Raw genomic sequence first — 26693 nt, 5'->3', positions numbered from 1 at the left:
AATAGAGTGTCAGAATACGAAAGTCCATTATTTACAATGTGCCGATCTCATAGGGAAGGAGTAGTACACTATCTTAGAGGAAGAAAAAGCAGATTTGGTTTCTTGGAAGACACTGATAAGTGACTTCAAATGTGAAAGATGACCCACAATGTTGGGGGTAAGAAAGGTGGAATAAAGAAAGCATTCTAGGACACCTGGGTGGCTCAGTGGGTTAAAGTCTCTGCCTTCAGCTCAGGTCATGATCCCAGGGTCCTGGGATCGAGTCCCATCTGCTGAGCAGGGAGCCTGCTTCCTTTCCTCTCTCTCTGCCTGCCTCTCTGTCTGCTTGTGATCTGTCTGTCAAATGAATAAATAAATTCTTTCAAAAAAAAAAAGAAGGCATTCTAGGTTCAGGAAATACCATATGGGCTTGAAACAGCATTGTGTGTCCTAGAAATTCTTGTTATTTCTATAGCACAAGGTATAGAAAGGGCAAAGGTAGATAGGACTGCAGAACGCACCATTCTTTTATAATAAACACATGCAATTTCTTTAAAATGTTGCCTTACTTTGCATTTCATTTTACAATTTAATTCTCAGCTGATGACATCAATTTACCCACCAACTCTAAGTTATAATAAGGAAAGCTAACTTATTGAGTATTTACTATGTGCCAGGCAACATTCTAAGAACTTTACACTTGATAACTCATTTAATTTTCACACTTTTGAGGTAGACACTAGTAATAAACTTTACAAATAAGAAATCCAAGCCAGGAAGCTGTTAAATGATTTGTCCAAGGTCATGGAGCTACTCAATGACTGAGTTGAGATGGGCTCTAGAAATACATTTTTATTTTCACAGCATTCTCTCTCCTGCTATCTAGTATTATTATTCACTCTGTCTGTTCTCCCTAGCACAAGACGGCATGATTTTTACATGATGTCTGTCTCTCAATGTTTTGCCAGTTTCCTTTATAACAATTATTTTTCTGTTTTCTTTTGTTGGCTCTGTAGATCTCCTTCACTAATATATAAGGTCCTTGCCCGGAGTACACTACTGAACTCCAAGTTTTAGCAATGTTACCCAATATAAACTCTTTCTTGTTTTGTTCTGTTTTAACTCTTGTTAACAACAGTGTAATATTAGCTTCTGGAGTAGAATTCAATGATCTATCACTTACACATAATACCCAGTGCTCATCACAACAAGTGCCCTCTTTAATACCCATCACCCACCTAATATAAGTATTTAATCAACACAGTAAAGGGATTTCTATTTTAAAAAGAAAGTTGGAAGGGGAGGTGAATCATGAGACACTATGGACTCTGAAAAACAATCTGAGGGGTTTGAAGGGGCGGGGGTGGGAGGTCGGGATACCAGGTGGTGGGTATTAGAGAGGGCACGGATTGCATGGAGCACAGGGTGTGGTGCAAAAACAATGAATACTGTTATGCTGAAAATAAATTTAAAAAAATTTAAAAAAAAATAAAACAAGGCACCTGGTGGCTCAGTTGTTAAGTGTCTGCCTTTGGCTCAGGTCATGATCTCAGGGTCCCAGGATGGAGTCCTCTGTCAGGCTTCCTGTTCAGTGGGAAATCTGCTTCTCCCTCTGCCCCCGTGCTCATGATCAAGAGAAGGGAAAAAAAGAGAAGAGAAGAGAAGAGAAAAGAAAAATTGTTCAGGAGAAAAGTTGTGCTTCTTGCCTAGAAGTTTATAATTGAAGGGTGCTAAAGCCATAATTTGAATACATTTTACTTAAAGTAGGTATTCTATAATAGATATCTGCTCCACAGATTTTTAGTTTGGTTGTTCCTAAGATCAACACTCTGCAAACTCTAATCCTGCCCCAAATTAAAACCACTATCATGGGTGACTACATTACTTGGTCTTGCTATCCCTTTGTTAGTAAGCAAGTCAAGTTTCCATTCCTAAGGGAGAGACCAGGCCTCGGGCAGCTCCGCGCACTCAGAAGGCTACACTCGGAGACCTGTTGCAGCCACCAGCCCGTCCCAGCCGTGGTGAGGAGTCTGGTGGGGCTGAGGGGGGCACCAGTAGCCCTGACCCTGCCCGTAGGAGCCGGCCTCACTACACTCGGGAAAGCAAAGCCTATTCCATGATACTCCTACCTGCTGAGGAGGAGGAGGAGGAAACCCTGGGTACTAGACCTGACAAGCGACGGCCCCTGGAGCGGGGGGAGACAGAGCTGGTCCCATCCTTTGAACAGCGGGTACAAGTGATGCTCCAGAGGATTGGCATGAGCAGAGGCAGCGGGAGTGCCGAAGGCAAGAGGAAGCAAAGCAAGGACCGAGAGATCAAGAAGGCTGGCTCGGATGGTGATATTACGGACAGCTCCGCCGAGGCCCCTCCCATCTCGATCAAGTCCCGCACCCACTCTGTGTCTGCTGACCCCTCGTGCACACCTAGTCCAGGAGGCCAAGGGCTTGAGTCTACTAGCTGGAAGACTTACTTCTGCCTCTGCTCATGCCAATCCTCTGGAGCATCACTTGTACCCGCTGTTCAAAGGATGGGACCAGCTCTGTCTCCCCCCGCTCCAGGGGCTGTCGCTTGTCAGGTCTAGTACCCAGGGTTTCCTCCTCCTCCTCCTCAGCAGGTAGGAGTATCATGGAATAGGCTTTGCTTTCCCGAGTGTAGTGAGGCCGGCTCCTACGGGCAGGGTCAGGGGCAGCAGCTGTATGCAGAGCTCAGGGGCCGTGGTTGGAGCCAACAGGATGGTCCTGGGCCCCCCCTCCTTGTCCCAGCCCCAGCCCGCAAAAAGCCAGCCCCTCCACAGACAGCCTGGGTCTCCTGGAGGACCCTTGCTTGGGCCCCAGGAATGAAGATGGCCAGCTGAGGCCGAGGCCTCTCTCAGCAGGGCGACGAGCAGTGTCTGTGCATGAGGACCAGCTCCAGGCCCCTGTTGAACAGCCCCTGCGGCTACAGCGCTCCCCTGTCCTCAAGCGGAGACCAAAGCTTGAGGCACCTTCATCTCCAAGCCTAGAATCTGGCCTTGGAGCCCAACCTCTGCCCCCACAGTCTACAGAGCCCTCCAGCCCTGAGCCAAACCCACCCTCCCCAGCCACAGACCAAAAAGGCGGCGGCCCCAACCCCTGACCCTCTCCTTTTCCTGCCGCATGAGATTATTTTATTAAAAAACTCAAAGGAAAAAAAAAAACACCATTTTCTGTTCCTCAATATATATTCCTTTTAAACTAGGGCAGTCTCAACCTAGCAGTTCTTTTGCCAAATCCTGCAGATATATTTTGTTTGGCCAACATAGTAGTCTTTTAAAGGATTGAATTTCAAGGTCTTAAGATTGAGCGAGCACTCACCAGTCTAACAGAGTTTAGGTCCCTCCCTACCGCCTCATACTGGACTTCTTGACACATTTATTTTATTTAAAAAAAAATTAGCAGAAATGCTGGCAGCAAAGCAAGATTAACTGGTTCTGGGTCTCTCATACTGCGGATGGAAATGAAAGTTTTACAGCTGCTTGGGAAGCCAATCCAGCAGCATTTTTTTACATAAAAATATATCTAGACTCTATAAGCCTATAATCCTCAATAATTTGGTGAATTTGTCATTTTAAAATTTGGCTTCCAGCAAATTGATTTGATTAATGGGCTTCTTTCCAGAATTCAATAATGTTAGATATTGTTTTCATTTGAATTTTTAATTGCTGGTTATGGTGAATGCTGTGGTGCACTGCCTAGATACCCCTTTAGGACCACGGCACTTATTTTCCCGGCTGCTAGTACTGTTGGCTGCTGAAATGCTCACAGCTGCAATCTTCTCTGAGAATTGCCCTTGGCCTAAAAAGTTGCCTCCCTCAAGGTTATGTATCTTGCCCAAAGGTAGCAGCATCCAGCCACTGATCGGTACAAGATTACAAAGGCCCAGGCCCCTAGCCTCAATTTTGGAAAATTCTGAAGGGCCATCCCAGCTCCAGAGCTTCTGGTGGGATCAGATGAGGAATCTGTTGCAACTTTATTGCAATTCACCCCCTTCCTTTGGTCAGTCCAGCCCCCACGTTTCCCTTAACCCCTGCAATCCCAGCCAACCTCCTGAATCCAGATTTCCCTCTTTGTAAGAATCTATTATTCAGAAACCCAATATAATACATTAGTGCTACTGAATAACATTTTTAAAGAAAAACAAGTCTAAATGTTTTGCAAAATGCAAAATTAATACATCCTCTTATCTGCTGAAAAATATAAAATGCCACTCACCCTATGCCACAGAAGTAAGAGTCTTAATACCTAGATAAATACACAAAAAATGATTTATTGTAGTTTTGCTCCTGATATCCCAAAGCTAGGAATGACTTTCCACTCTCCAAATAAAGGAGCTAACTAAATGATTTAGCATGCACTAACACCATAGAGTATTATGAAGTATTTTAAAAAAAACAGTGAATTGGAGCAATATTGGTTGACTTAGTAGGATGTTTTGAGGTTTTCTCTGAGTAAGAGAAACAAAGATGCAAAGGTGTGTGTGTTAAAGGTGTGTACAAGTATATGTATATGAATACTTTTGTTAATGTAGAGAAAAGTAGAGCATTAATGTGGGTTTTGTGGTGGGAATATATAGATACGTTTTGTTGTCTCACAAACTGAAAAAAGCACATTCCATTTGCAATTTGAGAATTAGCTGATGAAGAAAAGTTTCAATTAAACTGAAGTTTAAGTTCAGGAGAGGAAGATGGTAGCAGAATAGAAGGACCCTACGCTTGTCTAGTCCCAGAAACATAGCTATGTAATAATCAGATCATCCTAAATACCCCAGAAATTGACCTGAAAACTGTCAGAACAGACTCCACAACTAAAGGGAAAGAAGAGGCCACACTGAAGAAGGTAGGAAGCTTTGAGACAAGGTTTAGGGGAGAAATGGGTCATGGGTGCTATAGGGGGAGGGATTTATGGTTGTAGAGAAGGAGCAGTGAGAGAGCGGGAAGGAGAGAGAGAGGAGCACCCGGGGGCAACTCACAAGGAGAATGTTTCCCGAAAGTCACTGGCTTAAAAAACATGAAAGGCTGAATTTTGTGAGCTCATGCAACCAGTGGAGCTTAAAGCCTGGAGTTTTAAGATAGAGCTCACAGGACACTGTGTTGCTTCTAGAGAGAAGGCAAGCAAACAACACAGGGGAAGACTGTGGAAATAGCCATCTGAAGAGTGCCTGGGGCACACAAGGGGAGAATTATTTGCTCCTAGAACACATCCCTGAGAGGCACTGTTCACCTCAAATGCCTCTCCAGGAACAAAGGAGCTGGCTGGCAAATATTTCCCTCCCTGCCACTCACAGACATGCAGAGCCACTGCAGGAAACAGTGCAGTGCCAACACTGCCTACCTAAAAAGCCCCAACTCCCTTCACTCTGGCAGGACTGGCCTTCTCAGTCATGCCTGCCTCAGTCCCAGCATAGCAGGTCTTTCCCCAAGAAGACCAGCACAAACCCCTTCCCGCACTATGTCTTCCAATCAGACAGTTCTGCAGGGCCTCAGTTCTGCTGGAGGTGGTATCAGGTCTGATTTCATAAGCACACGAGAACGCACCTAGCTAATACTCACCATATTCAGGCCAGGGACCAAAAACTGCCCATAGCAAGCAAGGAGAGCCTCTGCAGACAACTGGCCTGAAGGATAGAGCAGCCAGAACACAACGGCACCGTGCCTGCTGCACTCACCAGAGACACTCCTTGAAGCACCGGGCTCTGGGAACTACATGGCCCCTTCTTCATAAGGCCATTACTTTCAGGAGTAGGAGACATAATTGGATTTTCTAGCACAAAGAAGAAAGCAGAGACTTAGACTACATGGAAAGATGGAGGAATTTATCCCAAATGAAATCACAACACAAAGGCATAGGCCAGAGATCTAAGTGAAACAGGTATAAGTAACATGCCTGAAGGAGAATTTAAGGCAACAATCATAGGGATGGATACTCACTGGGCTTCAGAATAGAATAGAAAACATCAATGTGACCCTTACTACAGAGATAAAAGTCAAGACAGAAGCAGTCAGAGGTAAAGAGTGCAATAAACGAGATTAGAAACAGGCTTGATGCAATGAACTGCAGGCTGGAAGAAGCTGAGAAATGAATTAATGACCTAGAAGACGAAGTGATGGGAAATAATGAAGCTGAACAAAAGAGAGAAAGAATTATGCTACATGAGAATAGACCGGGAATTCAGTGGTTCCATCAAATGTAATGACATTCATATTATAGGATTCCCAGAAGAGAGAAAAGGAGGCAGAAAATTTATTTCAAAAAATAATAACAGGATAAACATGCCTAATCTGGGGAAGGAAATAAACATCCATATCCAAGAGGAACAGAGAACTCCCATAAGAAATCTACAAAAGCAGGCCAATACCAAGACATATTATAGTTAAATTTGCAAAATACAGTGATGAGGAAAAATCTTAAAAACAACAAGACAAAAGAAATCCTTAATTTACAAGGTAAGACCCATAAGGCTAGCTGGAGATTTCTCAACAGAAACTTGGCAAGCCAGAGGGAGTGGCAAGATATATTCAACGTAGTCAATGGGAAAGATCTGCAGCCAAGAATGCTCTATCCAGAAAGCCTACCATTCAGAATAGAAGAGATATACAGTTTTCCAGACAAAAACTAAAGAAGTTTGTGGCTGCTAAACCAGCCCTGCAAGAAATATTAAAGGAGACTCTGAATGTAAAGCAAAGAGCCAAAATGACAAAGACAAGAAAGTATCAGAGAAAATCTACAGAAGCAATGAAAACAAGTAATAAAATAGCAATAGATACATATCAGTATTCTGAATGTAAATGGACTAAACACTCCAATCAGAAGACACAGGGTGTCAAAAGGAATTAAAATAATAAGACCCATTTATATCCTGCAAGACTCATTTTAGACCCAAGGACACCTGAATTGAAAAGAGAGAGGACAGAGAAACATATATTATGCAAATGGGTATGAAAAGAATGCTGGAGTAGTAATACTTGTGTCAGACAAAATAGACTTTAAAACTGAGATAGTAACAAGAGATGAAGAAGAACATAATATAATAATAAAAGGGACAATCCAACAAGATGACATAACAATTATAAATATTTATGTACCCAACATGTGAGCACCCAGATATATAAAACAAGAGCATAAAAGAACTAATAAATAATAAAATAATATTAAGGGATTTTAATGCCCCACTTATATCAATGGACAGATCATCTAAACAGAATATTAACAAGGAAACAATGGCTTTGAATGATATACTGGACCAGATGGACTTAACAGACATATTCAGGACATTCAATCTTAAAATAGCAGAGTACACATTTTTTACAAGTACACACTAAACATCCTTCACAGTAGATCTCACATTAGGTCACAAACCAGGCCTCAACTCATACAAAAAGATTGAAATCATACCATGTAACTTTTCTGACCACAATGTTATGAAACTAGAAGTCAAACTCAAGAAAAAGTTTGGGAAGGTCACAAATTCATGGAGGTTAAACATGCTACTAAGCAATGATTCATTGCTTAGGGTCGACAAGGAAATCAAAGAAGAAATTTTTAAAATACATGGAAACAAATGAGAATGAAAACACAAGTGTCCAAAATCTTTGGAATGCAGGAAAAGCGGTCCCAGAGGGAAGTATATAGCAATACAAACCTATCTCAAGCAGCAAGAAAAACATCAAAACAACATATCCCTATACCTAAGGGAGCTAGAAAAAGAACAAATGAAGCCTAACACCAGCAGGAAGGAAATAGTAAAGATTAAAGCAGAAATAAATGATATACCAGCCAAAAGAAGCAACAGACCAATGAAACAAGGAGCTGGTTCTTTGAAAATATTAATAAAATTGAATAAGCTCTAACCAGACTTATCAAAAGTAGAAAGGACCCAAATAAATAAAAATCACAAAGGAGAGAGGACAAATAACAAACAACACCACAGAAATACAATTATAAGAGAGTATTACGGAAAACTATACACCACCAAATTGCACAACTTGAAAGAAATGGATACATTCCCAGAAACATATAAACTGAAACAGGAATAGATAATTTGAACAAGGGGTGCCTGGGTGGCTCAGTGGGTTAAGCCTCTGCCTTTGGCTCAGGTCATGATCCCAGGGTCCTGGGATCGAGCCCCACATCCGGCTCTCTGCTCAGCGGGGAGCCTGCTTCCTCCTCTCTCTCTCTGCCTGCCTCTCTGCATACCTGTGATCTGTCTCTCTGTCAAATAAATAAATAAAATCTTTAAAAAAAAAAGTACTAGAACTGATAAATGAATTCAGTAAAGACACAAGATACAAAGTCGATGACACAAATCTGCATCTTTATATACCAATAGTGAAGCAGCAGAAAGAGAAATTAGGAATCAATCTCATTTACAATTGTACCAAATGGAATGGAATATTACTCAGGCATAAAAAGAATGATATCTTGCCATTTGCAACAATATGGATGGAATTAGGGAGTATTATGCTATGTGAAATGAGTCAGAAAGACAAATACCACATGATTTCATTCATACGTGGAATTTAAGAAACAAAACAAATAAGCAAAGGAAAACGAGACAAACCAAGAAACACACCTAACTATAGAGAACAAACTGGTGGTTACCAGAAGGGAGGTGAGTGGGGGAGATGGGTGAAATAGGCGATGGGAGTTAAGGAGCACATTTGTGATGAGCACTGGGTGATTTATGGAAGTGTTGAATCACTGTGTCATACACCTGAAACTACTATAACACTGTATGTTAACTATGCTGGAATTTAAATAAACTCTTAAAATAAAGTTTCAATGTCCATATAACTAAATACAAATTTAAGCTAAAATAGTTCATTGATTGTTGGGAGCCAGCCTATTTGCTAGAAAGCTATTCATTGAAATCCAATCTATCAGAAGAGGAGTTTTCCAAATTAAGTTCTAATTTTTTCTGCCTCTGCCCCTTGCTGTTGTATCTCTCAAGTAGTACGCCACTACATCAAAGACTAATGATATACTGTATGGTGATTAACAAAACATAATAAAAAAAAAGTAGCAAGCCAAATGCAGCTCCTTCTTCATTCTCCTACCACATCTACCCCTGTCGCTCCCCAGCCTGACTTCACTTCTGCCTCTATCCTCACTTCCCTAAAAAAAGTCTTTTTGTAGACTTAAACCTTCTTCCTTCCTAACAATATAAAGCCTATAGTGAACCATCCTAAACCAGATTTCAATCTCTTGTCTTCTGGTTGGCAGGGAATTGCATATTTAGTAAGTTGATTGTCAGGGAATTTAGTATACATGAATCTACCTAGCTGCATTAGGATATTGATAAGGAGCCTTAAGATTTAGGTACTACTATTTGCCCCATTTTATAAATGAGGAAATTTGAACTTAAGAGTGTTTAATTTGCCCACAGACACATAGTTAATAAGTGGCAGAGCTAGGATTCAAATTCAGATCCTAGTGACATTAAGATCAGAATTATTTGATAGAAAAATAAAATACTGTCCCTCTTCAAGTTAGTTAATGTAAAAATAAATAGTGTCACTGATGATATTCTCAGATGTGCTCGAGGAAATTGGTTCAATTTTTCTGGAGGGTAGGTTTCTAATAAGTTTTTTTAAAACCTTTAAAGTATACACTGGGTGTGGTGAAAAAATAATGAATACTGTTATGCTGAAAATAAATTTAAAAAATACACACTATGAGTAAGCAGGGAATTCTTCTCTTAGGCAGGATTCTGCCCTCAGAACATTATTGGGCAAGTAAAAATGAAGATTTTTCATCAAGTACTGCTTCAAATAGAAAAAATAAAAACAACCTAAATATCTAATAATAAAATCCAAGAATCTTTGTGTTAGCACAAAAACAAGGAAAGTGGTATACAATGAACTTTAAATTTTTATGTAATTTATATACAAAAATGCATAGATCTTAAGTTTATTTTTTATTGTGTTATGTTAGTCACCAGACGGTACATGATTAATTTTTAATGTAGCATTCCATGATCTTAAGTTTAATAGCTTGTCAATTAGATCTACCCAAATTACCAACAACCAAGACAAGATAAATAACATTTCAATTACTCCCAAATTCTCTGGTATCCCTTTCAGGTTGATTCCCATGTCTACAGGCAACCATTTTCTGGTTTCTTGTACTTCACATAAATGGAATCATCAAGTACATGTACTGGTATGTTCGAATTCTCTTGCTCAAACTGACATTTCTGAAGTGTGTTACCACTGTCTCAAGTATCACTAGTTCACTCTTTTTTATTGCCAAGTAGCATTCCTTTCTGTAAATTTACCATAACTTGTTTATCCATTTTGCTGATGACCATTTGGGTTTTTGTGGGTTTTTTTACTATTATCAATAACAGTATGGACATTTGAACATTTGTGTCCAAGTCTTTATGTGGACATATATTTTCATGTCCTCTGCATAAATACTGGGGAATTCCTGGGTCAAAAGTAAATGTATGTTAATTTTATAAAAACTTGTCAAACCATTTTCTAAAACAGTTAGACCATTTTATACAATCATCACTAACTTGTGAAAGTTCCAGTTGCTTAGCATTCTCTGAGACTGGTATTTTCAGTCTTTCCAATTTTAGACATTTGAGTACATGTGCAATTGCATTTCAGAGTGGTTTAAAGTTCTACTTCATTGGTGACTAATGTCCAACACCATTTCATGTGCTCATTGGTTATCCATCTATCTTTTGTCAAGCACCTGTTCAAGGGGCACCTGGGTGGCTCAGTGGGTTAAAGCCTCTCCTTCAGCTCAGGTCATGATCCCAGGGTGCTGGGATCGAGCCCCACATCGGGCTCTCTGCTCAGCAAGGAGCCTGCTTACCTTCCTCTCTCTCTCTGCCTGCCTCTCTGCCTACTTGTGATCTCTGTCTGTCAAATAAATAAATAAAATCTTTAAAAAAAAACAGCTGTTCAAGTTTTACATTCTTTTTAAATGGGGTTGGTCTTAATACTGTTTTAATATTCTTTATGTTTTTACTTATAAATTCTTTATATAATTTCTAAACTATTAAACAAGAAAGATTACTATACATAATTCCAAGACAACCAGGGTTTTATATAAAGTATTTAATTATAAACAGTCACCTGCCATCCTGACCCAGCACCAACAGCATTTTATCAACTCTTCACTTTTTCTTATATTATTTCTTCCATTTTTCTAAATATGCACATACCTGCTATTCTTCCCCCCACTGTAAACACTCTTTATTTTTTGTCCTATAAGGAAAATTAAAATTTTTGCTTTCTTTCACCATGATCATCCATTAAGAATTTTCCTGTGACATAAATATAAATAGATAATGTTTTTATTAAATCAGTTCAGCATCTATCTTAGAACTACATGAGTACTGTTCATGGCATATTCACTTTAGGTACAATGAGTGTTTAAATTTTTTGTTTAGAGTTTATAATTGCCTTATTTTTGTGCCTTATCTCCCCCACCCTCCTACTCCTAACTATGCTATAAAAGTCATTCTCAGTAAGGGTACATACATCAAGTAATCCATTAACTCAACTTTTTCTGGAGGGGAGCCATCCTTCCCAGAGGGTACCAGCCACCTGCTCTGCTCTCAGCTACTGTTTTCTCTAAGCCTGATGCACAATTCTTATCATAGAAATCTCCTTCAGTGTGATCTCTTCTCTTTCATTCTAGCTCAGGTACAGTCTTCATTCTTGGCTTAATCTCTTTCAGAGAGTCACACTTTCCAGATATTTCCTTACAGAGTCTATAAAAGGGAAGTTTTTGAGAGATGAGCCTATGGAAATGGACTAATTCTACCCTTACCTTGTATGAGAATTTGGCTAGTATACAATTCAAGGTTATAAATACTTTCCCTTAGAATATTAGGGCGATTTTCATGGTTTTGTCATAGAAACTTCCTTTTTAAAGTTTTTTTAAAGATTTTATTTATTTATTCATTTGTTAGAGAGAGAGAGAGAGCACAAGCAGGGGGAGCAGCAGAGAGGCAGACAGAGCAGAGAGAGAAGCAGGCTCCCCGCTGAGCAAGAAGCCTGACGCGGGGCTCAATCCCAGGACCCCGGGATTACGACCTGAGCCGAAGGCAGCTGCTTAACCAACTGAGCCACCAAGGCATCCCTTGTCATAGAAACTTCTAATGCCACTGTGATTACAGATAGTTGATACAAGTGTTTTAAAAAGCGATTTTTCATTATCTACTAAAGAGAACTTCTAAAGCCAAACAAATGTATATTGACCTAACAGTATCAGTTCTAGACATATGCCCTACGAAATAGGTACATATACTAAGTGAAAGATATCTGTACATAACTGTTCATAACAGTATTTTTCCTAATAGCCAAAATCTACAACTTACCCAAATGCCTTTTAACAGTCAAATGGATAAACTGTGATATATTTATCCATTGGAACATTAAACAATAATAAGAATGAACAATCTACAACTATATGTAATGACATGGGTGAATCTCGATGTTCAGCAAAATATGACAGACATAAAAGCATACACACTATGTGATTCTATTTCATAAACTGCAAAACTGTAAAAATGAATACTCTTGTTAGAAATCAGGATAACATTAGCCTTAGCAGGAGATAGTTACTAGAAGCATGTGCTGTATTTGTGATATGACTAATGTTCTGTTTCTTGATCTGGGTGGTGGTTACGAGAATGTGTTCAATTTTTAAAGTCAAACTGTACATTTATGACATGTGCACTTTCCTGTATGTAAGTTGTACCTCATTAAAACATCCCAGAGAAGTTTTCAGCTTTGACTTAGTTTTTTATTTTAAATTTTATATATTGGAATCGTTTTAGATTCACAGGTGAGTTTCATAGATAGTACAGACTTCTTGTATCCTCTTCACTCAGTTTCCTTATAATTAACATCTTATGTAACCATATTACATTTTTCAAAACTAAGAGATTAACATTGGGACAACACTATGGACTAAACTACAGACTTTATTCATAGTTCACCAGTTTTTTCCACTCTGTCCTTTTACCATTCCAGAATCCAATTTAAGAGATCATGTTGCATTGGCTCAGTAATCTTTAATACATCTGATAAGTTGTTTTTTTTTTTTTTCAAAGACGGAGAGAGGGCAGGGGTAGAGGGAGAGAGAGAGAGAGAAAATCTCAAGCAGACTCCATGCCCAGCACAGAGTCCAATGCAGTGCTCGATCTCATGACCCTGAGATCATGACCTGAGCCAAAATCAAGAATCATATGCTTAACCAACTGAGCCATCCAGGCTTCCCTGATAAATCTTAAAAAAAAAAAAACTTATCTGGAGAGAGAGAGTATATGTGCAAGTGGAAGGAGAGGCAGAGGGAGAGGAGAGAGAGAGAAGCCGCAAATAGACACCCTGCTAAGTGCAGAGCTGGACGCACGGCTCAACCCCTGACCCTGAGATCAAGACCCGAGCTGAAACCAACGGACACTTAACCAACTTAGCCACCCAGGCACCCCCTGATAAGTCTTTTTTTTTTTTTTAACAGTGTACAGAAACAAAAAATGTAGATCACATTGCCCAACATTATCAGAATTGCTAAATTCTATATGTTGTAATAACATCCAGGAATTATAACTGAGAAATATCTGATAACAAAATACATAAAATGTGGTCAATACTGCGATCCCAATGATATTGTTACATTATCATGTATGTAAACACAAAACTTTTCTAGAAACGTATTAAAATGACATTAGTGGCTATATTTGGGTTATAATGATTATGGGTTATTTTCATATTCTCTTTAAACTTTCCTGGGTGGCAACCCTTCTCAACCAGCTCACCAAGGAGCATTATGCCTTAATGTTCTTAAGTGGGAGTTAGCCACATTTTTCTATAAAGGAGTGCCAGATAGTAATTATTTTAGATACTGCAGGCCATATGGCTCTTTCACAGCAACTGCTCAACTATGCCATTGTAGTGTGAAAACAGCCATAGACAATGGCAAACACCCATGAAATTAATGGGTGTGGCTTGTTCCAATAAAACTATTTACAAACCAGGCAGCGGGTCAGGTTTAGCCTGTGGGCTGCAGTTTTCCCAGCCCTATTCTACAAGCATCTGTCCTATTCACCCAGTGTTGTAGTAACTATGCACTTTCCTCAGAGAATTAAGAAATCAGTTATTCCAGTCATTTTCTGTTGGGCTTAATCCCTTCACTGAAGTTATTAAGAAAGATTTCCATATTTTCTAAATTCTCAGAAAACAACCAGCTACTTATATAATCAGGATTTTCTTTTAAAATCATGCATTTTTAAATGAAATCAATATAATATGGAGGAGGACAAGAAGAGGATGAGAGAAATACTGACACAAAGGTTGTGCAAAAATGATATTCAGAAGAAAGGAAGAACACTGGTTATAGAAAGGCATGGATGGATTCCAGAGGTTTTCAAGTTTGACAAATGGGAGCACCTTGCTGGCTTGGTTGGTTAAGTGTCTGTCTTGGGCTTAGGTCATGATCTCAGGGTCCCGGAATTGAGCCACACATCAGACTCCTTTCTCATCAGGGAGTTTGCTTCTCCCTTGCCCTCTGGGTTAGCATGTGCTCTCTCTCTCCTCCTCCCCACGTAAGAAAAATAAAATCTTTTTTTAAAAAAGTTCAATAAACAGAAATTGATGACTCATTGGCTGTGAGGGGAGGGGAATTACTTCATTGATTCTGACTTGTGTACTAGATAGATGGTGCTACGATTTACTCTAAATGAGAAATATAGATACAAAAAATATGTGAGGAATACCAGTTGGGAAACTTCTCTAAGTGCCTGTTTTAGAGACTCTGTAGTAATATTTTCCAAGTGTTCTCTGATAACCATCCATTACTTGGGTCTTGAATTGAGAGATGGTTATGAGACAGTACCCCTTATACTGCATCTCAGATAACTTCAAAGACTTTCAAACAAGCATAGGATCCCGTTAATTAACTATTACATATGTATCTTCAGGAAATATAAAACAGAGAGTCATTTTGTTATTTACCAAGATGAGAACAAAGCCTCCCACCTGTTTTTAGCTCTTTGTAATAATCCACCTTATAAAATCTCTTATGATTCTAGCTGTCAAGTGAAATGTTGGACAAGAGATCCATTACTTATTAACCAAAACGTCTTAAATCTATGCTTTACTAACAATATTTCATTTATACATCCTAAAGATTTTATGATAAAGCTGGGATATATATATATATATATATATATATATATATATATATAAAATAAGCATACATAAATTCATTATATAGCCTCCAAATATATGGGAAATTTTTAAAAATGGGAAAAGATACATTGGTGAGAGAACTGATGGAAACAAGTAAAACAATCATGACCATGACAAAATTCACCAAAATAAATTAGCTTTGTCTTTTACATTCTCTTTCTTTTTTTTTTTAATTTTTTATTTCTTTTCAGTGTAATAGTATTCATTGTTTTTTCACCACACCCAGTGCTCCATGCAATCCGTGTCCTCTCTAATACCCACCACCTGGTTCTCCCAACCTCCCACCCCCTGCCCATTCAAAACCCTCAGATTGTTTTTCAGAGTCCATAGTCTCTCATGGTTCACCTCCCCTCCCTATTTCCCTCAACTCCCTTCTCCTCTCCATCTCCCCTTATCCTCCATGCTATTTGTTATGCTCCACAAATAAGTGAAACCATATGATAATGGACTCTCTCTGCTTGACTTATTTCACTCAGCACAATCTCTTCCAGTCCCGTCCATGTTTCTACAAAAGTTGGGTATTCATCCTTTCTGATGGAGGCATAATACTCCATAGTGTATATGGACCTCATCTTCCTTATCCAATCGTCCGTTGAAGGGCATCTTGGTTCTTTCCGCAGTTTGGCAGCCATGGCCATTGCTGCTAGAAACATTGGGGTACAGATGACCCTTCTTTTCACAACATCTGTATCTTTGGGGTAAATACCCAGTAGTGCAATTGCAGGGTCATAGGGAAGCTCTATTTTTAATTTCCTGAGGAATCTCCACACTGTTTTCCAAAGTGGCTGCACCAGCTTGCATTCCCACCAACCATGTAAGAGGGTTCCCCTTTCTCCACATCCCCTCCAACACATGTTGTTTCCTGTCTTGCTAATGTTGCCATTCTAACTGGTGTAAGGTGGTATCTCAATGTGGTTTTAATTTGAATCTCCCTGATGGCTAGTGATAATGAACATTTTTTCATGTGTCTGATAGCCATTTGTATGTCTTCATTGGAGAAGTGTCTGTTCATATCTTCTGCCCATTTTTTGATATGATTATCTGCTTTGTGTGTGTTGAGTTTGAGGAGTTCTTTATAGATCCTGGATATCAACCATTTGTCTGTACTGTCATTTGCAAATATCTTCTCCCATTCCGTGGGTTGCCTCTTTGTTTTGTTGACTGTTTCCTTTGCTGTGCAGAAGCTTTTGATCTTGAGGAAGTCCCCAAAGTTCATTTTCGCTTTTGTTTCCTTTGCCTTTGAAGACATATCTTGAAAGAAGTTGCTGTGGCTGATATCGAAGAGGTTACTGCCTATGTTCTCCTCTAGGATTCTGATGGATTCCTGTCTCACGTTGAGGTCTTTTATCCATTTTGAGTTTATCTTTGTGTATGGTGTAAGACTCTTGGATTGGAAGAATAAACATTGTTAAAATGTCTATACTGCCTAGAGCAATCTATACTTTTAATGTCATTCCAATCAAAATTCCACCAGTATTTTTCAAAGAACTGGAGCAAATAATCCTAAAATTTGTATGGAATCAGAAGAGACCCCAAATTGCTAAGGAAATGTTGAAAAACAAAAATAAAACTGGGGGCATCATGTTACCTAATTTCAAGTTTTATTACAAAGCTGTGATCACCAAGACAGCATGGTACTGGCATAAAAACAGACACATAGACCAGTGGAACAGAGTAGAGACCCCAGATATGGACCCCCACTTTATGGGCAAATAATCTTCAACAAAACAGGAAAAAATATACAGTGGAAAAAAGACAGTCTCTTCAATAAATGGTGCTGGGAAAACTGGACAGCTATATGTAGAAGAATGAAACTCGACCATTCTCTTACATTCTCTTTCAATGGCATCCTGGATTCAATCAATGGTCACAGATCCATCACCATGCCCTTTACCATCTGCCCCTTTGCTGCATTCCCAGGGCCCTTTCAACAACTCAGCCTTGCATTTGTTTTCTCAATTATTTCACCTGCTCTCCATGCCTCTAAGCTCTTCCCACTCTTAATCTACTTTCCATACTGCTGCCAGAATTCATGTTAAAGCTTCACTGATGACATAACTCTTTAAGTACAAAAGCTCATCTCACTGCTACTGCAGCCAAATTAGATCACTTGCACTTCCCAGAGCCCTCCTCTCACTCTTCAATTTCTGGACACCCTCCATTTCTTAATGCTCATCATTACTGCCGATTGATCTCCTTCTACCTTGGTCATCGTCTGTGTCTATCAAAATCCTGCCCATTCCTCAATTCTGGTCTCAGAACTATCTAACTTTCCTTTTTGGGAACCACTGTAACTGTGTTTACTAATGGAACTGGAAAGTGGGCCCAGACAGCATAGAACCTACACACATTTCCTTGACCGGAAGTAGACTTCTTGTACCTTAGGAAAGCTTAGGTGGCACATAGTGACATTAGTCGAATCAGCACAGAACAATGATGTGATCCCTATCAAAGCAAATTTCTCCACATCCTTTCCTTGGACTATACTTGTCTGTCTTATTAGATAGCAAATGCCAAGAAAACCCAGACTATACTTTAAACTTCTTGGTGTCCCTTCAGGAACTTAAGGCAGTGGCTTCCTCATAGTCCATACTTCATTAAGACAATTTAATTTTAAATTTGCATCTGGTCAGCTAAGCACACAGGATTCCCGTCGTGCTGATACTGGTATAACTGTTTCTTCTGTGTCATTGAGTTTCATACACATTGTTTTCTGTCCTGTCCTATTTCTTTTTCTTTTTTTAAAAAAATTTTATTTATTTAATAGAGAGACATTATTATTATCTCTTATTATTTAATGAGAGAGAGATTATTATTATCTCTTATTATTTAATAAGAGAGAGAGAGAGCACAAGCAGGCAGAGAGAGAGGGGGAAGCAGGCTCCTTGCTGAGCAGAGAGCCCAATGTGGGGCTCGATCCCAGGACCCTGAGACCATGACCCGAGCCAAAGGCAGAGGCCTAACCCACTGAGGCACCCAGGTGCCCTCTGTCCTACTTCTAACCAGCATTCCTGGGCTCTAATAGCATGACCACAGAAGGACTGAGGTCAGTATTGCACACAGCAAAGATTAAATAATAAAAAAAATTCTACCTAAATCTTCACAATTAGCTGGTAAAATGAGATACATATATGACAAATGAACACAGGCTAGAGCACCAACTGCTGACCAGAACAATAGAAGGTAAAAAGACATAGGAGGAATTTATTGTTGTTGTTTTTCCTTTGGACTTCAGCTAATGAAGCAGTGCCCCACGGAGGCTGGAAAGATAAAGAGGTTAGTCTATGTCTTTATTTATTAACTTACTATGCTTTCTGTGTGAACAAAAAACTAGAAATAACAAATAGGAGAGAAATGCTTTAATTAAATAGAAACCCAGTGTAGAGGAACAGACTATGCCATTAGAGCCCAGTCCCTTTTCTCTTTTTTAACGCCTTTGTACCACTCAAGGCATCTTTAATATTACATGGCTGTTGCTTTCCTCCCCAAATGGTTTCTTTAAATACCTACAAAGCCTGGATAGTCACCTGAAGACAAATAACAGATGGTTTGGGCTTGATATGAGTCAAAAAGGCAGAAACAATAATGGCCAAATATGTAGTTATTGAAAACGCCTGCCCATAGCAGGGAATGAGCTCTCTTAAATGTTGTATATTCACTGTTCCATACAACACAGAATTCTTTGTTTTATCAAGAACTGAACCTCATCTCATTATAGAAAACCATCCACTTTGTTGTACTACACACACCACATCAAACTGAAAAGGATTTTAGGAATTCTGAGAAGATTTGGGATTTTAGAGCTAGAAGGAATTCCAGGTATAATCTTATAAATGCCTTTCTCATATTTCACTAGAGTAAGCAGGGTCTCAGAGCAGTAAAGAGATTTTCCAGTTTGCACAAGAGCGTCTGAGTCAAGAACAAGACACCAAGTTTGTGGTAGTGAGGCCAGCACTGTTTCCAATTAAGCTTTCTGCAGAGAATGGACTCTCTAGCTAGGGTTTAGGACCATAGTTTATATAACTAAAAAATAAAGGGTCTCTAATTTAAAAGGACTTCCAAGGGACTTTTCTGTATAAATGGATCATTTTTATCTTGGCCTCTGATGTTCCTGTTATAAATCTAAGACTAGGTCTTTCTTGCACATGATCACCTTATAGTCTACTGGAATAGAAACCAACACAGAGCAAACCTACACCACATAGTCTCTGAACACATCTTCTGACTGTTCTTCTAATCCCACTGTAGAACAAAATGAAAGCTACCGCAACTAGAAATCAATTTCTGAAAAAGTTGTAAGCATAGTTGTAATTATGCCTGTCAAGCCCATTAACATCTTTTAAAAAAAAAAAGCAAAAAGTGCAAATACTCAGGTTCCTGACAGTCTAAGTTCAGACCAAAAAAATGTTGAGTTGCAAGCTATTTCTCCACCAAATTACAGATTTCATGCCTTCCTCCCTATCCCATCACAAATACCTTTCCCCTACATATACATCACTCAAGGAAACTCCTGGATGTCAAAACAGGCCCAGGGGTTTCCTGGGTGATAACTGAATACTGCAGTGAAAATAAAGGAATGCTCTTGCTTAGAAACACTGACAGCCAGCTGACAATGTAAGAATGCCATCTTTTTTTTTTTTTTGTCCAGAGTTTTGAATATATTTGAGTATATCTGTAATGTGCAAGGAATACACAAGGGGGAGATCCCTTAAAGTCAAGTTTCTGTAACAGGAATATGCATGTCCTTCTTTCTCAAGTCTGAATAGGAAATTAGTTTATAACATGCATTTACTCTTTAGGCTTTCAACATACTTTCCCATATCAGCCCATATGATCCCTACACGAAGTTAAAGGAAGATGAGCCTGTCTTATTATCCTTTTGTTTAGATAAAGAACTTAGGTTCATGGGGATGAAGTGCTTGCTAAAGGCCATGGCAGAAATGGGACTAAACAGTTTTCTAAGACTGCTCTCTTATTAAAATTTGAAAGGACATACTTGGAGAAGACCAATATATTTGATAACACATGGATCAGAAGGTAAATCAAGCATATCCGTTATCATGGAGTCTGTTAATTAGACATTAGACATCTCCCAGTGATGTCTCATATACCTCTAAAACTCAATGTTCTTGCCAGCATTACTATTATTACCATTTCCCACATAGCCAAACATTCACATGACCCTGCAGCCTGTTGTCCTTTATCATGTTGAACGGTAGGACTACTCAGCTCACCTACCCAACGCCAATCGATCACGCTCAGCGATTCTTTCTCCTCCACCCACCACATCCAACTATTCAGACTCTTCACCAGCACTCATCTATGCTCTGGTCTTCCTCCTTACACTCAATGACCTAGTCCAAGTCATGACCTCTCACGAGGAATAGTAAAAGACCTCCTAATTGTTCTTCTCGAACTATAGTTTTACCCTCCCCTAACTTCCAACTGCTGCCAGAATGAGCATTCTGAACCATGACATTCTTGCCCCAAAGCAACTTTGAACACTTCCAGGACAATGCACAAATTCCTCAGTGTGAGCAAACTAAGACCTTTCCATCTTGATCCAACTGAGCTCTCCATCTTGCCCTCTGTAGATTTCTACATCTTTTCTGTACAGGGCAAGGATAGGAATAGATGAGTTCTAAGATTTCCTTCCAGCTGACGTTCTGTGATTTGCTAAAGAAAATGGCGTTGGGAGATAGGACAAAAACCCATTTCTGAACTTTCAGAAATATCTATATGTCGGGTAGAGTAGTGAGCTTTAAATACAAATCAGGGAGGTGGTACAAGTCAGGAGAGAAGGCAGGCTATCCACCCAAGTGGAGCAAACCAATCTAAAGAGAATTTCATTTATCCTCTAAGCTGCAAGCTCCAAATCTACATTAATATGATTTCTTACCAAGGAGCACTGCATATTCAGGGCCATTAGGCTGGGTTCTCTAAGGGGCTGAATTGAGAGGTGAAGCTATTACTTGCATTAAAAATTAATTAGTTGTGGTAGAAAAAAAAAAGAATGTGAAGTGGTACATATGCAGAGAGTAGCCTGCGAAGGCTATTAAACCGATAGGGGCAGCCATGGAAGAGACAGAAGCCTCTCCATTCTCCCCTCTCAGCCATCCTTCAGCCATCCTTCACACAGCAGCTTCAAGAACCTCTTTTCAAATGCCATTTCCCTCATGATAACCTGCAGTGGGTCTGAATTAGATGCATTTTAATAGTGACTTAATGAGATCTGTTTCATGGCTAATGTGATTGGCCAGGCTAAAACCAATTATTATTTTAGATTAATCAGCTTTTCAGTAGATTCTGTGACCACATGTAGACACAGGAGGCTAGTGTAACTGATCAAACTGGAACCCGATTTAAATTATAGACTGATTCTCTTCTTCCTTGGCTTCTCTAGGTCTTTCCTTTCAAAGGCAGCCTTGGGCCCTTAGCCCCTCAGGCACGCTGCCAGGCTGAAGTAAAGCATTGTTACCAAGCTCTGAGAACTCTGGGAATCTCTGCATTTTATGCTCCAAGAAATACAGCAACATTTTCCCAAGCTTATGTATCATTCAGAGAGAAAACAAAGAGGAATGGACTACAATTCAAGTTTGTGAGAAAAGGTCATTCAAAATAGCCAAACCTTTCTTGGATGGGAAATCATAGGCTGTGTTTGCATGAAGCAAGAGGAGGAAATGTAGATATTTTGGAATAAATAGGTTACTGAGGAAATCATTAAAAAAAAAAAACCTTCAATTTACTGGATTTGTTTGGAGAGTGGACATTAGCTGCATTTACTCCTTTGCTCTAACGAAAGGCAAAGCTGTTAAGTCCCAGATTTGAGGTTTTCACCCATTATTAAAAGTAGCCATTTAGGCAACTTTGATAAGTGGTAAACATTAAATGCTATTAGTTTTATTTAAAATGCTTTTCCAAGGAGCATTTGTAATGAAAAATTCTAAGTGCAATACTTATGTCAGAACATGTTTTGCTTGACCAGGACAAAACAATTAAAATAATGAGAGATATTCTATAAAACTGACTAGAGACTTGTTTTCTCAGTTTTGGTGTTTCATCTCACCCTGAGTTAAAAACATTATTTTTGTCCTAGGGAAAGCCTGAACAAGAGCCACATCTTGAATTATAAACAAGAACAGTGAGCAATGGTAAATCATTTAAGATCTCTAGTAGATTAGGGATAGTAGTAGAAACTACACTTACCAGCATATGAAAGTCACTTTTTTTTTTTAATACTACATTTTCAGACATGGAGGTAGCTGACAGAAAAAGATGCTTTTACATGTCATGCCCAAACTTCAGGGATTTGTTCCTCATCTTTTAAGCCAAAAAAACACAATTTTCAGTTTTCTTAGTTTCAACAGATTGAAGAGGCCTTCATAAATTAGCCTTTCTTTTCCTCTGGATTTTGAATTACTTATGGTTAATTTTCCAAATTTCAACGTGATTAGTGTTCTACTGATCTGCATTTTAATTTTCTCTATTATGTAAATAGAAAAAAATTTAAGACCTTATTAGATTCTTTTCAGGAAGTGGTAAGGACTGGCTAATTGAGAAATTTCAGATCTAAAGGAATGGGAAAACATTTCCATAAGAGATCATTCTGCTATGAATTCAGCATACTAGGTAAATACCCGAATTGGAGTAAAGTTTATAACACATGCAAAAATAATAGTTTACAAATTACCTTTTAAGATATACTGAGATATAAATCACACCATAAAATTCACCCTTTCAAAGTACACAATTCTGTATTTAATATGTTGACAAAGTTGTGCAACCATTATCAAAATCTAAGTTTCAAACATTTCATCAACCTAAAAGGAAACCTTATACACGTTACTAATCACTTGACTATTACTTTCCAAAGTATCTTATAAGGACTCAGTGTTTAACTATGTACTTTCTCAATGTAGGGGTCACTCAAATAAATAGTTGAGTCAATCATTTGGTAATTTATTAAAAATAATCTGACCAGCTTAGGGAAAATCCTAATACCAGTTAACATTATCTGTGAACTTTTGTCAAATGTCTAATGAATAAGTAAAATGGGAGAGGGGACTTACATTACTATATTTGAAGATGCCTGAAAGAATTCTTGAGAATGTGGGTGTGGAGGTCTTTTCTAGCATTTAACAATAAGAAGAAAGCATTAATCACAAAATACTAAAAAAAGTTTAAATGTTCTTATCTCCAGCTGGGTATTACAGAGTTTATCTGACCAAAAGAACTGAGAAAAAAAATCAATGTTATGTTCTGCATAAGCAGGGTATCCAAAACAAAACAAAAGACGGCCACCATTTGGATTTAATTGTGTCCCCCAAATTCATATCCTGGTGCCCTAATCCCCACTAAGACTGCATTTGGAGATAGGGCCTTTGTAGAGATAATTAAGGTCAAATGAGGTCCTAAGAGTAAGGTGGTAATCCTGTATAAATGGTGTCCTTATAAGAAGGGACACCAGGGACACCCATACACAGAGAAGTCCATGTGAGGCTCCAACAAGAAGGCTGTCTGGAGTTCAAGGAGAGGCATCAGGAGAAACCAAACCTGCTAACACCCTAATCTTGGATCTCCAGCCTCCAGAACGGCGAGAAGCTTTTGTTGTTTAAACCATCAGTTTGGGGACGCCTGGGTGGCTCAGTTGGTTAAGCAGCTGCCTTCGGCTCAGGTCATGATCCCAGCGTCCTGGGATCGAGTCCCACATCGGGCTCCTTGCTCCGCAGGAAGCCTGCTTCTCCCTCTGCCTCTGCCTGCCTCTCTGTCTGCCTGTGCTCGCTCTCGCTCGCTCTCTCTCTCTGACAAATAAATAAATAAAATCTTTAAAAATAAATAAATAAATAAGTAAATAAATAAAATAAAAAAAAATAAACCATCAGTTTGTGGTATTTTTTATATGACAGCCCTAGAAAACTAATGCAGCTATAAAAAACAAGTATTAGAGTTTTTTTATTATGTTGTCTTGAAATGGACACATTGTGGTTCTTAGTCTACAGAGGCTCTAAACCTAGAAGAGTAGCAGCTGTTTAAGGACATGCAAGCTACGTCAAATAATATTTAATGGATTTTTTTTTTTACTAGGTCACATGTCCGAGAATAGATACCAAAGATAAATGGGAACATAGTATAAAAAAAAAAAAAAGAAGTTGCTAGGTAGAGGAACCATTGAGAGTTCTTTTCCTCAAGTCATAATTATTATTTAACAGATGTTTATTGAAAGCCTACTATCTGTCTGTATACTATGTTAGTTGTTAGAGATATGGAAATGAACACCGTCAATCCAGGAATTAACATTGTGGAACATCTAGTATAGTGAGGGAAGTAGAAAATAAGCAAATAAGCACATAAACCACTATTAAAATTTGTGTTAAGGCCATACAAAGTAAGTGAGGGTGTTTAATGAATGCTTCTTTGGGAGAATTTTAGGCGAAAGATGAATATAATATAGCCTTGTGAAAAATGGAAGGAAGTTTTCGAGATGCAGTAAAGTTGCCAGGATAATACAGTTTAAGAATGCTCTAGATGTGCATTTGAGCACAGTTATAGCCCCAAGAAGTATGAAAATTAACATATATTAAAACATATATTAACATATAGAAAATTGACATATATACTGTCAAGTGGTTGAATACATGTTGGGAATGGGATCTCTCAGCTAGTATAAAGTAGCATGAGTTGGTACTGCTGGGGTGTCATGACTAATTAGATGTAAAATCCAGGGGGATATCTCTTGGATAGTCTTATACAGATTGCCATTGGAGGTATGAACATTTCAAAAAAACATGTCAAAGCCAGTTTAAGGAGATACTGGCTATATATAAGATCTATAAATAGATAATATTAATAATCAATTATAACCTATGGAATCCATGAGTCTGCACTAATATAAAAAATATAAATGAATACAAAATGGAGACCAAAAATAGAATCTCTTCCTTACAGTACAATGTCAACAACTAGAAAATGTAGAAGGAATGATGGAATTACAGAATCAACATCTGGCAACAATCATAGTAATAATTCAGGCATAAAACAATAATAGATGTTAAAATTGTTGAGTAAAAGTTTAAGAATTGGATTTTATATAGTCTGAAATCATCTACCCATAAAATACTTAAAAGTAACCTTATGATGGAAAAACCTGGCATCCAACATCTTAATCATGTGACACATCAAGAGATAAAAGTTAACACTGCAAGTAATAAGACATACAGATATTTGTCCCCTTATTTGCAATGAGAAGAAATGCAGTTTATGACAGACCCTGGCCAAAATGCAGAATGTAGAGCTAAGGATCATGAAGCATTGAATAAATCCAATTTGAAGGGCATATTACAAAATCAGTAGCCTATTCTCTTCATAAATACCAAGGTGATCGTATTCAAGGAAAGATCAAGCAATAAACTCTTCTAGTTAAAAGAAATTAAAAAGGCATAACTCAGAACATCTCATGACCTTGAAAGACTTTTGCCATAAAGAACATCATTGGGACAGATGGTAAAATTTGAATGAAATCTCTGGGTAACTGATCTACAAGACTTCTTTTTACTAGACTTAAAATGTTTCTGGACGTTTCCTGACTTCCAGAAGAAAAAGTAAAGAAACCATAACAGTGTGTCTCTGGCTTAGTGACCAGAAGAGAGTTCTGAGACAAATACTAAAACTGTGCTGAAGTAATTTTTTTGAAAGAGCCAATATGGATAGGACGTGAATAGAGGAGAAAGTTGGAATTTGGCAATCTGTAAGCCAATGGCTTACAGAGCTTTGTAAGCCAAGATAAGGCATATGAAATTAATTCTAAGGTCACTAAGAAACCATTGAAAGGTTGTAAACTAGGGTACAATAAATACTACTTTGAGCATTATACAAAGAATATAGTATGGGGAAGTTGAGAGAATGCAATCAAGGAGACCTATATAAGAGGTTTTGAAATTGTCCAGGTGAGAGGCGATTTGAACCTAAGAAAAAGTCACTGCACTAAGATTTGGAAGATAGAATATAAAGAACCTAGCAATAGATAGAGAGGGAGGAAGATATCACAACAATTCCAGGCTTGCGGTTCCAAGTAGGGGACAATGCCATTTTATGAGGGGGGAGGTGTGGTATCAGGGAAATTAACAACTATTGAGCAGGCTTATTCAATGTATTATGCAAGCAGCTTGCAGAGGCGTTTTTGGTTTTAATTTAGCATAAGGACTTATCTCAATTGCGAAATAATAGCTGAGTACATCCTATAGAACACAAGAGTACCTAATCAAAATTCTTTGTAAGCATTAAAAATTAAAAATCCCTAACTGGTCATAATATGGTAACTGGTACCATATTTGATTTCTCTGAGAAATTCTAGAAGCAGACAAAACATACACAGCAACTGCTTTTAGGTATTAAGCCAAAGGCAGCAACAAATACAATATTTGAGAGAGGGAAAGAGGAAGCGAGATCTATGTTCACCCAGACGCCACAGTGGATGAATGTTTCCCAGGCA

At 38.5% G+C, this 26693-nt stretch overlaps 1 protein-coding gene across 1 annotated transcript; it reads left to right on the top strand.

Annotated features, from left to right (window-relative positions):
• The first annotated feature begins 148 nt into the window (after positions 1-148).
• On the top strand, positions 149-3093 carry LOC116582386 (capping protein, Arp2/3 and myosin-I linker protein 2-like). The gene is made up of 3 exons (XM_032329734.1): positions 149-157; positions 1916-2549; positions 2657-3093. Exons 1-3 carry the CDS (start codon positions 149-151, stop codon positions 3091-3093), a joined length of 1080 nt encoding a protein of 359 aa, XP_032185625.1.
• Positions 3094-26693: the final 23600 nt, after the last annotated feature.

This window comes from Mustela erminea, chromosome X (genome assembly GCF_009829155.1).
Source record: "Mustela erminea isolate mMusErm1 chromosome X, mMusErm1.Pri, whole genome shotgun sequence".
Lineage (NCBI taxonomy): Eukaryota > Metazoa > Chordata > Mammalia > Carnivora > Mustelidae > Mustela > Mustela erminea.
The sequence above is the reverse complement of the archived record's forward strand: the minus strand, read 5'-3'. Positions and strand labels throughout refer to the sequence as shown.